The 16,820-nt window shown below is 39.4% G+C and overlaps 1 protein-coding gene across 2 annotated transcripts in view; it reads left to right on the top strand.

The window, feature by feature from the left end:
• Positions 1-2,511: 2,511 nt before the first annotated feature.
• The window catches only part of LOC125887184 (zinc finger protein AEBP2-like), a 58,717-nt gene continuing 44,408 nt past the window's right edge, over positions 2,512-16,820 (top strand). Inside the window, exons 1-5 of one of the 2 annotated variants that reach the window (XR_007449128.1) lie at positions 2,512-3,139; positions 4,516-4,726; positions 7,028-7,135; positions 7,480-7,655; positions 11,488-11,612. Coding sequence is in view for 1 of the 2 variants with exons in the window: in XM_049573831.1 (XP_049429788.1) it covers positions 2,589-3,139; positions 4,516-4,726; positions 7,028-7,135; positions 7,480-7,666; positions 11,488-11,612 (1,182 nt within the window). In the remaining variant the exon portion in view is untranslated. Of the gene's footprint in view, positions 3,140-4,515; positions 4,727-7,027; positions 7,136-7,479; positions 7,667-11,487; positions 11,613-16,820 lie in introns of both variants that reach the window. The other variant, XM_049573831.1, reaches the window with a different exon arrangement.

Raw genomic sequence — 16,820 nt, forward strand, 5'->3', positions numbered from 1 at the left:
ATAAGAGACATAGATCCCTCCATCATAATAAAAGGAGGAGCCACTATATTGCTGCAGACAAAGATTATTTGTAATTTCTGGGTTGTAATTATTTAAAAACGGGATCCTCTGCAGTCCCAGTCGCATTGTTGCCGACACATATGTGAATGTTTAAGTCACTCTATACTGTCTTTTTTTAATGCTGAGAGATATATTTAAACTGAGAGAAGGAAAATTAAATCAGAGTTTGGTTCTATTTTATGACGTGTTGGTTTGAAGTCTTGGAACTAAAAGTATATATAAAAACAAAAAGATTAGCACATGTAAAAAGCAATAAAAATAAAACGTTAATGGATCCAGGATTTTTTTGTCTGTGTGTGTGTGTGTACAAAGTGTAATTATCAGAGGTTTACTGTGTATATAATGTACATGGTGCAGCAGGATGGAAGGATGTATCCAACATATGGTTACATACTAGATTTGATTTGCAAATGTTCATATTCCATCTGTTTTATATCATGTTAAATAAATGTTGCTGTTCTTAATAAGTGGTTGTGTTTTGGGTTTTGTTTTTTACCACTCCTGTAGCCAGCTGTAGTGGACAAGCTGAGAGTAAAGCCTTGTAAACTTAACTCTTGTTCATCAGCTCAAGTTTAGCTTTGTCCTGCAACATAAGAACTTTGGACTTGGATTCAGCAAAATATTCTAACATACCTCAGGACTGACTGGATTTGGACTCAATATTGAAAAGTATATCCTAGAAAATCTAAACATTTAGAATTTTGCCATGAGATTCATTTCAATTTTTGGGTACAGAGGTGAACGTGGGATGACTTAATATAGTCTTTCTGACCTAAGGTCTTCAGTGTTACCAACAGCCAATTTAAATGTAGAACGATGCCTCCCTCTTGTGGTGTTAATGTTGCAGTGTCTTTTTCCACAGCAGTTACGGCAGTAGAGACCTCATCTTTCCCAGAGTTTAAACTCACAGAGCCCAAGTTGGATGGCTCCAGTTTATATTTGTCATTGAAAAATGACAACAGCTTATCCTTTGTCAAGCTCCTCCAATGTTTTAATATGCTATACAATAAATGCAACCTTTTTCCAGTTAAGTTAACAACTGGATTAATTCCTCAGACTTCACTAAATCAATATTGATTAAAATATAGAGGACCATCTCTTTGGAACAAGCTACTTCTATCACTATAATCAACATCTACATTATTATTATTCAAAAAACACCTGAAAAGGACTCAATTTGCAAATAGTTTCAATCAGTTTGTTCTTCAGACACCAGTCATCAACTAACCATTCATATTTATCCGTTTATTGTAAAGAACATTTGTCCAAGCGAAAGATGAGTTTATAAGAGATGTAGATCCCTCCATCATAATAAGAGGAGACACTTTTTTGCTGCAGACAAAGATTATTTTGGCTGTTGTTATTTAACAGGGGAGGTATCTTTTTAAGACTTATTTTATTTTATTCATTTATTTATATATTTATTGTTTTATTTTTATTAGCTCTCCTGTACCGAGTTCAAACTTTTTAAATTACTGTGTTTCCTTTTCTTTATAACCTAAATTTGTCTGGGACTCTTAAGCATTGGTTCTTGCTTGCACATTGATTTCTTTAAAAAAAAAGAAAAAGGAACAAAGCAATGAGCATCTTGAAATAAAATACCCCAAAATTAGAAAGAAATTAGTAAAGTAAAAAAGTGAAAGTCTGAGAAAATTAGAGAATTACAAAATTAAATAAAAAATTTTTTTTCAAGAATATATTAATTCTGTGATACATTTTTTTAACATGTGAGTAGAATAATTATAAATATAATTTATTTTAAATAATTTTTTAAAATCTACTGATTTTTTGCAATTTGCAGGACATTTCTCGCCAAGTTTCTCATTGTCTTTTTCCCATGTTTTCAAAATAAATCAGATTTGCTCGGCAAAGGTTAAATAGACTTGTGAAAGGCATCCGAAAGCAGCACAAGAAAACTGATGTCGATCTGTTACGTCTTTTTTAAGTCACCCAGTTTCAGCGTGGGACTCCTGAACATCAATTATCTAGAAATAAATGTTTATTAATACATGCCTGTGGATTTAACACTTTCTAATGAGCCATCAAGGAGTTATAACTGTAGATAAGATATTAATAATTGATTTTGATTTTGATCCTGGCAGGCTTTTCCAGAAGACAAGAGGTTCTGCTGGAGGAGGATAAAGAGATTTTTCACAATCTGGTAACCCAAAAGTTTGTCATATTAATGGCTTATGATTGAGAGCATGGGAAAATGATGAATCACGAGTAAAGCCACCGCAGTGTACCGTTAAAGACCCATAACATCAGATGTATTAAATAATAAAACTAAAGTTAATGCACAGTTAATGTGATGCTGTAGTAAACAAAGACTTCCATCTTTAAAAGAAGCTGCAAACACATGGAAAGTTTAAATACCAACGTCAGAGTTTCTCCTCCTCGTGCCGCCTGTGGACCAATCAGAGAGCAGCTAGAGCGATTTGACCCAGCCCTTCGTCTGCAGAGGAGCGTCTCGGTGCCACGGCTGAATTTTAATACCGAAAGTGTCCCACAGCACGTAAGCCGCTGAAATGGCCGCAACGGCTCCAGAAGAAACACCAGCGCTGACTGTTGACACCGATGTACCGCCCGCAGAGACGAAGGACGGCGGCGTCGAGGAGAAAGAAAAGGCCCCCGCCGAGCCGGAAAGAGAGGAACCAGGCGGTAGCGTAGAACCGAAAATGGAAGAGGCGGACACGGAGGCCGGCGAGGAGAAGCCCGCTGCGGCGGCAGACAAGGCCGCGAGCGAGGCGGTGACAGACGACGGTGCTGTAACGGCGAACCAGGAGGCGGAGGAGGCGGCGGCGGTAGCTGCTCCTGAAGAACCGGAGCAAAAACCGGAGTCCCAGCCAAGCCCGGGGGAAGGTAACACCGAACCAGCCAGCGACACCGCGTTGAAAGAAGCGAAGGAGGAGCCCGGGGAGGACAGCCGGTGCTCGGGGATAAACTGCGAGAAGAGCAAAACAGTTTGTGAAGATGGTGAGAAAGCCGGAGGCGGGGAGCTGGGCGACAAGAGGCGGCCGAGTGTGGAGATATCATCCTCAGATGGTGAACCGTTGAGCCGTATGGACTCGGAGGACAGGTTGGTCGGAGACATTTAAACGGTCATTCTTCACCAGTTGAACAGGTTATGGTAACGTTAGCAACGGACGGTTGGTCCTTTCATCCCAGCCGTTAACGAGCACCGGATAACAATTAGCCTAATTAGAGTTAATGTAGTTAACAGGTCAAGCTATGAGAAATGCCCTCACTTATGTTACGAACCAAAAACATCCTCCATTTTCATTTTAAATGGTCTTATTTAATATTAGCTAGTAACAATAAGACCAGACATGTTTTAAAACACAGATACTTTACTCTAATTAATTGTAACATAGTTTTCCTCCTAAAGTGTACCTAACTCCATCTTGTTAAAAAAAACATCTACATATACTCCTACTCCCTTGTTGAAAAAGTCACAATCTATGCATCTAAATGCAAATATATCAGTGTATATTTTATTAAAGTACATTGCAAAACTGTCACTGCTGTATGCAAGATGTGTCTTTGGTGGAAAGTCAATTTTCAGCACATGTGTGAAGGAGGTTTCAGATGTCCCCATCACACTTGTGCAACCTGCACATTGGACCATTATTTGCTTCCAAATTAGTCACAGAATCATCTTGTAGGTAAAGTTCTTCAGCTTAGTTCAGTTCAATTTAATTCTGTTTAAATGGCCCAATATCACTAATCACAATTTGCCTCAGAGGGCTGTACAACATAGGATACACTCTGTCCTTGGACCCTCACAGCAATAAGGAGAAACTCCCCCCAAAAAACCTCTTTAACAGGAAAAAAATCTAAGACACCTCAGGAAGATCAACTGAGGAAGGATCCCTCTCCCAGGACAGACAGGTGTACAGCAGATGTCTTGTGTACAAACAGACTAATGTTATAATTCATATGACAAATTTAAGGTAGATACAGAGAAACTTAACCTTCATTTTCCATGCATAGAAAAACATCTGCATATGCATCATTCCACACAGTAAAGGCCAAACATCCAAGGGTAAATTACATTTTTTGAAAGGTACTACTGATCCCATTCATAAAACTGACCAAAACATTGGTAAGTGTAACAAGTAGCAGTTACTTGTTGAATGACTGATGAGTAAACTATTGCTTGTGAGCTCTTTGGTGATGTTGACAGCACAGCAAATTAATAATATAATGCTAGGACCATTGAATGTAGCAGTATAATTGATTTGGCATGAGTGATAAAAGTGGCATGCGTGAAAAATCAGTTGCAGCCTGAAGGCTTTCACGCGTACTGACTATTTAATGTGGCTTGTAATATCTGCACCTGTTCTTCATGGCTGTGCAAAGCCTCATCTAAGCTAGGAAGATATTCTGCATGGCCTTGGCACACATGTTTTACAACAATGGGACTGTATTCTCCCTCTCTCTCTCATCTCTCAGTATCAGCAGTACCCTGATGGAGATGGAGAGCATGGGGTCGAGTGGGCGCTCCACCCCAGCTATGATGAACGGACAGGGCAGCTCCAGCTCCTCTGGGACTAAGACAGTGGCTTACCCCTGCTGCTGGGACCTCTGTCCCCAGTACTTCAACTCAAGTCCTGATCTGGCCGAACACATCAGGGGCATTCACGTGGATGGGCAGAGAGGAGGGGTCAGTAGATTTTAAACTTTTGGACAAGCTTCGTTTTGATCTCCTTTATTCTGTCCAACAGGTAGCCAGGCAAGATAATGTCCTTTTTTGCTGTAGCTTAACATTGACAGTCCAGACACCAAAGACAGAGTTGAATGATTTGCTGCAGTCGGACTGCGTACACCCATTGACTATTAAAAGGTTGGTTTAAATCGCTAAAGGCACTGAAGCTGCTTTCTGCTTAAAAATACTCCCTTTGAGAACTGTCCACAGTGCATTCTGTGAATTATCTGGAGTAGCAAGCGCACTGTTTTTGAAAAGAGATGCTGCTGTCAAACATTTTCAAAAATAGTTTATCAATGCTCTGAAAACTACAAATGACATAACCTTCACCTCCATTTTATTGGGGTGGAGACAGAGTTCCATCTTAAAACCTGGAAAACAAAAAACTAAACCGTTCTGCATTGCTAGATACCATTAGAGCTAAGTAATTCAGGGTGTCTGCAGTTCCTTAAGTCTTAAATTAAAATTTTTAATAAATATTACCCCTTAAGTTTTCAAAGGGTTGGCCTCTAGCTCAGCCAGGAGAATGTTCTTCGCAAGTAGGCTGATTCTTTTGCAGCGGCCTAGGTTTGATTTCAACCTACAGCCCTTTGCTGCCTGTCATCCCCATTCTCTAACCTTTTCTTCTCACTCTTTAGTTGCACTGTAATAAAGGCAATAAAAGCCTAAAAGAATCCTTTAAAAAGTTGTTGATTAGGCTTTAATTTTAATTTGTTAGGTCATAATTGCCTCTAACATTCTTATATAATTTAATTTAGCTGTCTTTTAATGTCTTTGTCAAAATAAGTCAACCTCTTCTGCATGACAGTCCACACTATGTTGATATGAATCTTTAAACATGCCACTGAATCTAAGACTGTCTTTTTACTTTATATTTGCACTTACCTGTTGGCAAAATGTAGATTAACTTCACAAACTCAAATTACCATATTCCCACATTAAACCTACCTCTGCAGGGTATTGCATATATACTACATGTGTGCAATTTTTAGATAAGAAAAAGATGATTTGACCAAATATCTGTCTGAAATGCGGTTTAAGATATCCTGAAAAGGTCTGACACACTTGAATGTAATGCTTTTTGATACCTTTAGATGGCTTGTAACTAAGTGATACTTTTTTTTTTGTGGTTTTGTGTGAACTGCCAGAGTTTATTGATTGCTCAATACTTCATGCCACCTAGTTGGCAGCATCATTAAATCAATATGCACTCAGAATATACCTTATGTACAAAGCTGTGGTAAACAAACAATATTTTTTAAGTTTCTGCCTGCACAGTCAAGACAGTTTTACAAAATGAATCAGCTGTGATGGTCAGAATCAGAAAGTTTTTTTTTTTTTGTTTTGTTTTTTTAATTGATATTTTTTATTTGGAAACGCAAACAAGTACAAAATACAGTAAGTATTTACTTAACACATTAAATATATACTTGGAATGATATTTCCATTTTTCCTTTTCTCCCACTCTAAACAAACAACCCACCCACCCTGACCTGGAGAGCAGCCATCTAGAGAAACATAAAAAAAATAGAGTATATGTATACAGACAAGCAAATAAGTACATGTGCCCACACACAGTACATACACATACATGAACATACGCAGACACATGAGAGGCCACGATTAGCCACGCACACTGCCACCATGCTCATGCTTATTTACTACTGTCTGGTCATACAAGCCTGCACCAGTCCAAGAGTAACATAAGTACACTATATTGTACACAGTAATCATTCCTTAGGGACATAGAATCGGAAACAGTTTTATTATTAAGTAGGTTTTCATATTCAAGGAATTTGCTTTAACATTAGAAGAAAACAAAGTTGGGGATTATAATAGAAAGTAAAATATGCTTTAAAACAAAACGAGTTGAACAGTGTTTAAAAAGAAGAGGATATACTGTAAAATATGGTCAGTATGAAGTGTGGAGAACATGTGCAATGCAAAAATGTGTGTTTAACACACTGATTTAGGTTTACACATTGACATTTTCTATTTCTTAACTAAAGACAAAAAAATACCAGAGAGCACTTGAACCTCTTCCACCTGTAGGCTGCATCCAAGAAAGTCTCCAGACTCCAGAGAGTGGAAGTAAGGACGAGGATGTATATAATTTGAGAAATCTCCTGTAGTGTAGTGTCTCTGTCCTCTCAAAGCTGTCTTGGCAGCTAACCTCTGTTTTCACTCTGCCCCGCTTTTTTTTTCATTGTCTTTTTCTATTTTCCTTCTCCTCTCTTTATGTCTCTCTTTATCCCTCAGGTGTTTGTGTGTCTGTGGAAGGGCTGTAAGGTGTATAACACACCGTCCACCAGTCAGAGTTGGCTCCAGAGGCACATGTTGACCCACAGTGGAGATAAGCCCTTCAAGGTAAAAAAAACAAACACTAAATTGTAACTCAGATACAATGAACATCTGCAGCTCTCTCTCCAAGTTCTGATGATCAATGAATTTTGCTAAGTGATAGACTGTTTATGAGTAATGTTTATAGTATCGATATCTAGTCTGAGCCGCCATCATCATCATCATCGGACAGTTTCCTTTGTGTATGTTGGTGATAGTATGTGTCAATGAATGCATTTAAGTACCAATACCTACTCTACCATGCCCAAAACTAAAATAAAATTAGTTAGTAGTTTGCTTAAAAGGTTGTCATCGGTCCCTGTTAAGCAGCAAACAAACCAAATGGTCTTTGTTTTCGTGCTCTGCTGCAGTGTGTAGTTGGTGGCTGCAACGCCAGCTTTGCTTCCCAAGGAGGTTTAGCTCGCCACGTCCCCAGCCACTTCAGCCAGCAGAGCTCTTCCAAAATGTCCAGCCAGGCCAAACTCAAGGAGGAGTCCCCCTCCAAGGCCGGACTCAACAAGAGGAAGAAACTCAGGAACAAACGCAGGTGCTCCCTACGTACGTACCTAACAGACACACAAACTAACCCTATTTGAAAATGTTTTTCATTGTGATTTTCTTCTTTTCTTCATTGGGAAGGATTACAAGCTGAACACATTGTTGAGGCATTGCCATGTTTGTTGTGGGGAGGGAGCAGACTTTTACAGTCCTAGCCTCCCCATAAAAACAGAATGAAAAGAAAGGGCATTGAATTGTTTGGCTTGATCATTTGACTAGTTCAACAGAAAATACAACTGATAGGTGTCATGGTGACAACTATGTGTCACACTCAGTTGTTTGATAACTCAGTTTTAGCCTACATCCACACTGAGCTGGCATTTTCATTCAATAAAAAGAATTTGAGAACTTACCAATACAGATGTAAGGGCTTGTGCGCATGCTGCGTCTTCAACCGCTTGGAAAGGGACTGGTACCCATGTGCCTACTTTGTGCCAATTTTCAAGAGCGCTGAGGCAGGATACGTTTGAGGTTGCAAAGCGACCATAACCAGCTCTGTATCAAAGCCTGCTTACCAGAACAGCCAGGTATTGTTTTCAAGTATGTGGACCTAAAATACTTTCAGTGGGACAGATGTAAAACTCTGAGTAGCCCAGCGCTAAAATGATCAACTTCTTTTCCATATTTCCCAGAGATTGATATTTACGGAAGAATGGAAGGAAATCTGGTATCTGTGATTGTTTGTTCATTTCACATGACATGCGGTATGCACTGCTGCATTCCAAAAGTTTAACTTTGTTTATCTTGGGGCGCAGTTGTCGCATCCTGAAAAACAGGGCACTCAGGAACGTTTGCATGTTGCGATGGCCTTGCTTTTGTGTTCTACGTAAAACACAATGGATTTGAGGGCGCAAAAAAACATGGCATGTATATGGCGCCCAAAGCAGTTAAATCCAGAAATCCTCAACTCTTCTTTCTGCGTCACACCACTCCACTCTTTGTTGGGTCATAAACTGCAAAACGTTTCCTCAGCTCAGTTCATGTTTCCAGGTTGGGTTATGTATATGAAAAGTTAGCCTGTTGCAGCGGTCACAATGGGAACAGGAAAACAGGGCTTTTCTGCTCTATTCTCATCTACCTCTACGAACCTCCCACATCCTTGTTTTTTGGAGAAGCTAGAGCTGGACAACACACACACAAACAGGTACATGTGCTTGTGCCAGCTAGACAGACGGATTCTCCCCATGGCAATGTTCTGCTTTTCAGAGAACAAGTTTTCAGTCTGTTTGCATATTGTCTCTCAGCTGATGCATCTCTGCTCAGGTTGATGCAGATACCTACCTACCTGGTGGCCTGTTTTGCCTCAGATAGCCTTTGTCTGCATTATGAAAACTCTACTTGAACACCCCTGCTTGTCTTAGTGTTTATTGCTGTCTAAATATGTGTGAGGTGAAATGCGTGATCTAAATTTTTTTTTTTTTTTTTTTTTTTTTTACATTACAGGCAGATAACATGTTGCATTTTTCTGCACCATCTCCCTCTACTGTGACTCTTACAGTTTTAGCTGAAGCTTTATATGGCCTTTTAAAAGAACACTTCACCCGCAAAATGACCATTGGTGCATCGGTTTGTCACCGTGTGTAACCTTGAATTTGTGAAGAAAACTGCAACCCAAAAAAGGCAAATGCTCTTGAATTAGAAGACCACCTATGACCACAGCAAAACTATATGAAAACATCCATTCACAAACCCTAACACAACTTGTGCAGGATAATCCAAGTCTCATTTGTCCAGTTATATTCTCAGTACTTATCAAGCACATGCATTTCTTACAAACAAGTTTAACTATAAAATACTTTTGCCTACAGGTAATGTGCCTGAGCATGTGCGTGCACATGAGCTCTGCTTGAGCAAAGTTCACATGCATGTGCATGCTCAGGCACGTGACTGTGCATGAGACTGTATGTACTGACATGTTTTAGATCATAATGTTAAGATATAATACATGTGTTTGGGAAGCACTGGCCGTATGACTGGATAAATGAGACTTGGGTTATCCTTCACAAGTTGCGTAAGAGTTGGTGAACAGATGTTCTGCTGTAGTTTTGCTGTTGTTAAACATGGTCCCCTATGACTTGAAGAACATTTGCCCTTTTTGTGTTCTTCATTCATTGCAGAGGCATGTGAGAAAAACAAGGTTTACTTCACAAATTGAAGGTAACACATGCTGAGTAATTTATATATAAATGATGACTTAGCGGGTGTAGTATTCCTTTAAGAGACCACACCAATTGTTTTGCAGTTTTCAGTCCATTAGCAACAAATTGTGTTTATTTCAAGTTATTACCAACTGTTTTCCCCCAGCATAACTTGTACATTGATCACCTCCTGGGTAGCAAGGTCTTTGTTTACATTCATTTAGGAACGAAATCACAATCAACTTGCAGAGACTCAAAACGTGTCTGAGGTAATGATCCATCTAGACTTTTTGGTTTTTAAGGTCTTGCACTGTTGCATGGTAATTCAGCTGGAAAAGAGGCCCTTTTGAAAACTCCTTAGTGGTGCATTCAAGGACGCTCTTGACAGCGGACAGTCGATGGTTTAATGCCAAAAAGCAGTTAATTCAGGAGACATCCTGCCAGAAAATGACACACATGAGAAAATGAATATGTTGTGGGAGGGAGCTCTCTAGCCTTTTAGGTGTCTTTTGAATGTACTGACAGCTCAGGGATCAGTCTCAACTTGCTGCTCCATTACAATTAGATGATAATGTTACTTCAACACAAAAAAGGTTTCAGAATATAGGAAGTAATGCATATGTCTCTGCAAGTTGGTTTTATACTGAAGTGAATTAGCTGGAAACCAGTGGATGTCTTGAGGTTAATATTCTTGCATTAATCACTTCCTGTTGGTTGTTGCAAGTCGCTGCAGTTGCATGCAGCTGCTTCGTGTGGACCCACATGTGTATCCATTTAGTCTCTTGCATCAGAGCAACATGCTGGTCAGCAGGGATGATGCTGATGTTTGTAATATTATTGATCCATCTAAATGTAGTCCTTCATGAGGGGTTTGTCTCTGAAAAGCGTGCAACATGTACAATTAAATCTTGATTTTAATTGCAGAGTTTTGTAAAGATGCATTTTTCCAGTCTTAACTTTAAAAGAGTAGCTACTAAAATAAGTTGCAAACATCTTGAGGCTCTTGGACATTTGACAGTAACACACAAAACTAAGAAAGGTATGGTTATGGTGAATCAATGATGAAATCTTATCAAGAGTTATACATTGTCCCATTGAGTGCCAGTGCGATTCAGTGCAGAGACCCGGTGTCACCTAGATGGGTCAATGTAAAAAAAAAAAAAAAAAAAATCATAAAAAGGAAATACTGTTCAGAACCTCAATTTCTGCTAGTTTGGTCATTGAGCCCAAATAGAGCCAACGTGTCAAAACTTGCAAAGTTTTTTTTTTTTTAAATTTTCTACCGCAAAGTTTGTACAGATTTCTTCGCATGGATTTCAGCCCAAAATCCTGAATAAATGTATTTTCTAATAACTAGAAATGTCACGAGGTTTCAGTATCATTACCACTGAATATGTGCAGTGAGGCAGTTATGGAGAGTTAAACCATAAGAATCTGATTACTACAGCTTTCAATGGAAACTTGTACCTCTTTTTATAACTTTAGTGTTGGTGCAAAGCAGCATTTAGAAACCGCAAAGCAATATCACTTTTCAGTCATGAGATGATTCTGACGTAGTTATGGTTAGTTACAGAACGACTTGGAAAAGCCGTGGAATTTTTATATACCGGGCCACAGTGGGAACCCTGGTGTTATGTTTGTTTGACTCCGCTCTCATCTGAGTCTGTCCTTCTCCTCCTCCAGCGAGGCCCCACGACTTCTTCGATGCCCAAACCATGGACGCTATTCGCCACAGGGCCATCTGTCTCAACCTCGCCACCCACATCGAAAGTGTGGGCAATGGCCACAGTGTGGTCTTCCACAGCACGGTGAGCAGCCTCACTACTTTTTGTTTGTCGTGTAGTGTTTGCCTCTGGCTACGTGTTTCCATTTTAATGGGTTTAAACACAGCGAGTAGCCGAGGGAATTCAAAGACAAGGGTTGAAGGATGCATTTATAATTACCAGATGCTCCTCTGCTCTGCGGTCGACTCTGTACAAAACATTGGCAACAATAATAATTATGCTCTTTTCTGCTTCTTAATCAGCATGTAGCAGAAACTGAATTTAACCAAAGAACTTGAAATATGAAAACCAGTTTTACATACTTGCATGGGTCCATTAACAGAAATGTGATATGTGATGACAGTAATCACCATTTATATTCATTAACCATGGAGCTGTTTAAGGCTGCCTCAAGTCAAAAAGGTCTAAATGGTTAACTTTTAATTGTACAGTGGAAACTACATTTAATGATCATGTTGGCGTGGGTCAAATTGATCACAATATAAATTATAATTATTTTCTTAATAACTCATGCACATTAATACCTAATTGGTATTTGTATATTTATTACAAAAAGTAAAGTAATAAATCAAACTGAATTTTATTGACTGTTTCAAAATACAGCACTACAGCTGTTTCATTATGGGGACATTGCATGACTGTGCATTATAAATCCACTTGACAAGGGCAGTGTTAACCACAGGTGCTTTCCCCGTGTGCATTCGGGGTCATAAGCTTCAAGGTGAACGTTTTTCATTGAGAGAAAATGACTTTCTTTTTTCCGTCATGATTTCGATATATATGCAGCACCAGCATCGGGTGGTTAGCTGGAAGCAGACGGGGTACCGTGAGGCAAAGTATCATAGGAGTAAAGTAAAAAAAGAAATAGAATCACAATAGTTTGATATTTTTTCCATATGTTATGGATGAAAAGGCCCAAAAAGAACACTGTAAGTGCTTGATGACTACTTGATTACTGTGCTATACTTCTTAAATTTTAAATTTGAAAACAAGACTTCAGAGGCTCAAATTGATGATTATGTTTAAAAATGACTTACTTCTAGGGCTGCCCCCAACTAAGAATTTTCCTAGTTGACCAATAGTCGTCATTTAGGGCCATTAGTCGACTAGTCGCCCACATGATTACCATATTAAGTTAATTATGAAAGTATATATTTTGGGCTGCGCACAATGGTTTGAGTTGAAGGTGTGAGAAAGAATAGTATCAGTAACATTGTTAACACTGTGCTACATTACAGAGAAATACAAAACCATACTAATGAACCTTCATTAATATAGGCCTATATTTTATCTACAAGTGCACGTCACACACTGACGTTTATCAGTGTGACGCTGTCAGCAAAGCAGTAATGATTGTGCTAAGTGGTTAATTGGCATGTAGCTACTTCCATGTTTCAGATGGTTTGCCTGCAGAGTTTACATATCACCTTGGGTTCGTCCTTCACCTTCTCAAAATGATCCCACACTTTTGATTTCCTGCCCGACATGTTATTAACTAGCCTTACTAGCCATTACACTGATTTTCACCAGACAATGCATCATCAGATCTCTGTTGGGACATTGTTGAAACTATATAGTTTTCTTTTTTTTAACTTAGATTATGAGATTATGATTTTAACAAACTATCTTTTGCATATTGAAAAGACAATCCGCCTAGTCATTTAACATGGTTGTTTTAATATTGTGCACCCTTTGGTTTTTCCAAAATGTCTTTTATTTCATGTTATTTTCAATTTAGACAACAGGGGGCGTGAAAGAATCACTATTTGAAAATCACCCTCTTGGCAGATTTTTTTTTCTGCGTGCACTTGAAGTGAACCTTGTGAATCGCCCCAAGGCTTGATGTTGTTTTTCTCTGAATCACGCTTCACAGGAAAGACAATTGGATTGTTTTCGTGTATGGTGCTCAATCCAATTCTGAGCCCAGTGCGTGGTGCATTATTAATGAGCTCTAAAATGCCTTTGCACCTTACTACAGAGGGCTCGTATGAGCACTCACAGGAGGAAAAAAAAAACAATTTTTTTCCAGTGAAAGATTTTCTGTCTCTGACTGACAACAGCTTCAAAGAGTGGAGGAATTATTTCTATATTAAGGGAGGTTAACTGTAATGACTCTCTGGATGTGAATGGCAGATTTTTTTTTGAATGACTGCTTTTCTTGTGCAGCTCCACTAGGGAGCACTCTGTCTCCTGTTCAAGAGCCTCACTCTGCATGACGGTGGAATAATGAAAGGCTCGTCATCCAGTGTGTCTTACTTTTAAAGTCAGTGACAGTGGGAACCTTAGGGCAGAAAAGTGGCCTGTATTATCTGATTCTAGCACCCTGCAGATAAAATTAGTTATTTGTATATAAATTAAACATTTAACGTGTTGTGCTATAGCCTGCCACCGTCGGAAACAACCGGCGTGCTCATGGGAAGATTTTAAATTTTCTCCCTTAAGAGAAATGTGGAAACAACACCTGGAGCACCTCACGTGTGATTTAAACCACATACTCAACATTTAAAGGCACAAACATACACACACAGCAGGTAGGAGGGTGGTTTACAGGTATGGGCAGTATTGGTTAAATTATTATCATCATATTAATAAGGATATTTTCTGATATCGATGTTTATATCATTAACAAAGCAGAGAAAGAGATCCACTGTTACATGAGATCAATTTCTTCATTTGTGCAAAAGAAAATCTTAATTTTTTTGATTATAATACAGCTTGCATGCAGATTCATTAGTACAACAGAAATGTTTACCCTTTTTATTGTTTAAAGGGACAGTTCACGCTAGAATTCCATGAAATACATATTTTCCCTCTAACCGTCAGTGTATTTATCAGTCTAGATTGTTTAGGTGTGAGTTGCTGAGTGTTGAAGATATCAGTCATGGGGGTGGAGATGTCTGCTTTCTCTCAAATTAATGGAACTAGATGGCACTCGGCTTGCGGTGCTCAAAATGCAAATAAATAAATGCATTTGAAAAACTCAACAACAATATCTCTTTCCTCCTAAATATGTTCATTACCACGAAAACTTCTCTAGCCAGACAGACCCAATGACTGTTGACAATAATTGGACAGACTGAAGAATTGCAACAATAAATGGCATTTATGACAGTATATAGTATAATGTGTATTTCCATTGCAGGTTTGGTCTTAAATTTCATATAAGGTGGTATTAAAAAGGTCTTAAATTTAACTTGGTTATACCTATCGACACCCTGCTAGCACCACTGAAGCAGCTAACCTTACAGCTCAGCCGAAGAGGACGCCATTAATGTTTACATCTCACACTGTCATGAACCTTGTGTCCATGAGTAGATGCACACTTCCTTCTGCATGATGATACGGTTGGCCGGCTTTGTTCAGTAGAAAAAAAACAGTTCACACATGAAACTGCTCACAACAAGGTCTGTGGATTATCTTGAGCTAGATCATGATTTTTGGAAAGAGACATTACTGTTGAGTTTTTCAAATTATTATTATTGTTTCTTTTTTTTTTTTTTTTTTTTTGGTGCTGAGTGTCATCTAGTTTCATTATGTTTGAGAGATGGCAGCTGATATCTGCAACACTCTGCAACTGTCACCAAAACAATCTCAACTGATAAATAAAACCACAGGTAAAAGTTAAATTATGTATTTCTGATTTTGGGGTGAACCATCCCTTTAGGCATTTATAAAAATGTGCAGTGTTGAGTGGTGTTTCAGACAAACTCACTGTTAATGCTACTGTTCATGTTAAAGTGTAATTAGAGTGTTGACATCAGTGCTACCCTCAACACAGTTTTTGTCTGCTCTTTGCTCAGTCCCTTTCAACTCTTTTCTGCTCTGCTCCCAACAAACCTCAACTGCTCACCAGCAGCCAAGAATTTTAAAAGAAAAGCTCAGGAAAAAAAAAGAAAGTGAAGATAAAGCTTGGGAAGAGGTTAAGAGAGGTAACCACATATTTGGACACAGACTGAGAAGGAGGAAGAGCCAGCGAGGGGAGGGGAGAGAAACAAATGGAGAGAAACAGAGACTTGGAGAGAAAGGACAAGGAAAAGGGGGTTAAGTGAAGTTCAGGGTCATGGAATCGGAAGGGGATCTGGCCAGTTGGGCATACATTCTCCTTCTCTCTAATCCCAGAAGGATTGTGGTGGAGAAGGACTGCGGCGCTGCGTCAGACCCCAGGCCCCAGCAGACCCTCCCAGGCCTGGGGAGATTGAGTAGAGCCGTAGGGGTTCTGTGGAGTTTGGCTAGCGGGCCTGCTGACACGCCAGAGCAGCTCAGTCATGTTTATGATGGGATATTTTTGTTATTGCGCCAATCTGCGTCATCCACAGCTTGACCCCTTGACACTAGACAGGCACCCAGTTTTAGCAGGCCTGCCCTCCCCCGGCTTTGGTCCTGCAGTTTTCTCTGCCTTGTTTTGGAGCGGCACTAATATCCACTCCTCACTCCCTGTTTCCTCCTGCTCTCTCTCTTTCTTACCTCCCTCCCTTGAGTCTATAGAGGATTAAGATCTGTCCCTTAAAGTACCAACTGCCATCATCAAACCACTCAGCTCACAAATCACTTCATGCTGCTTAAACACAAGCCCACTTCTTCATCCTCAGCCTTTACATACATGGTCATGGCCTCTTGTGAGCTTGTGATTATTAACCTGGTGCTGTGAGGAGCCTGAGGGCACAGGTTAACAGCTATGCATTTTTAATTAAAAGGGCAGTGAAGCAGCATCTGGTGTGCTGCGTCTTAGCCGTGAGGCTTGAGACATTTACTGTAGGGCCCATTGCAGCCGGCAAAGGATTCAGGCTAATGCTGCAGCCAGGCCCTGTTGTTGATTCTGAGAAGTTGTCTATCCTCCTTCGTGTTGGTCTACAGTGAAGCAGCAGTAGTTAGCCAAGCCCTGGTGGAAAGGTAGCAGATAAAGGCAGTGGCAGATAATCAAGAACAAAATGAAATGACAGTGTTAATTTATGAGGCGAGATTAATGCGCTGAAAAGCCGGGCTGGTGGTGTTGCATTTTCTAAAGATTGATTTGGATATGTCAACATCAAGTTTAATACTCTATAAATAGCTTATACTACAGTGCTCATATATACAGTCGAACAACAGAAATAAAAAGCATCAATAAAAGAAAAACTGTAAAAAAAATATCTATATATTTATACATATATAAAACAATACATGACATTTAAGGTGTACTGTGCAGGAATTGTCAATCCCAGATTCACTCTGGTTTTAGAATGAGCTTTGTCC

This window comes from Epinephelus fuscoguttatus, linkage group LG4 (assembly GCF_011397635.1).
Source record: "Epinephelus fuscoguttatus linkage group LG4, E.fuscoguttatus.final_Chr_v1".
In the NCBI taxonomy this organism is placed as follows: Eukaryota; Metazoa; Chordata; class Actinopteri; order Perciformes; family Serranidae; genus Epinephelus; species Epinephelus fuscoguttatus.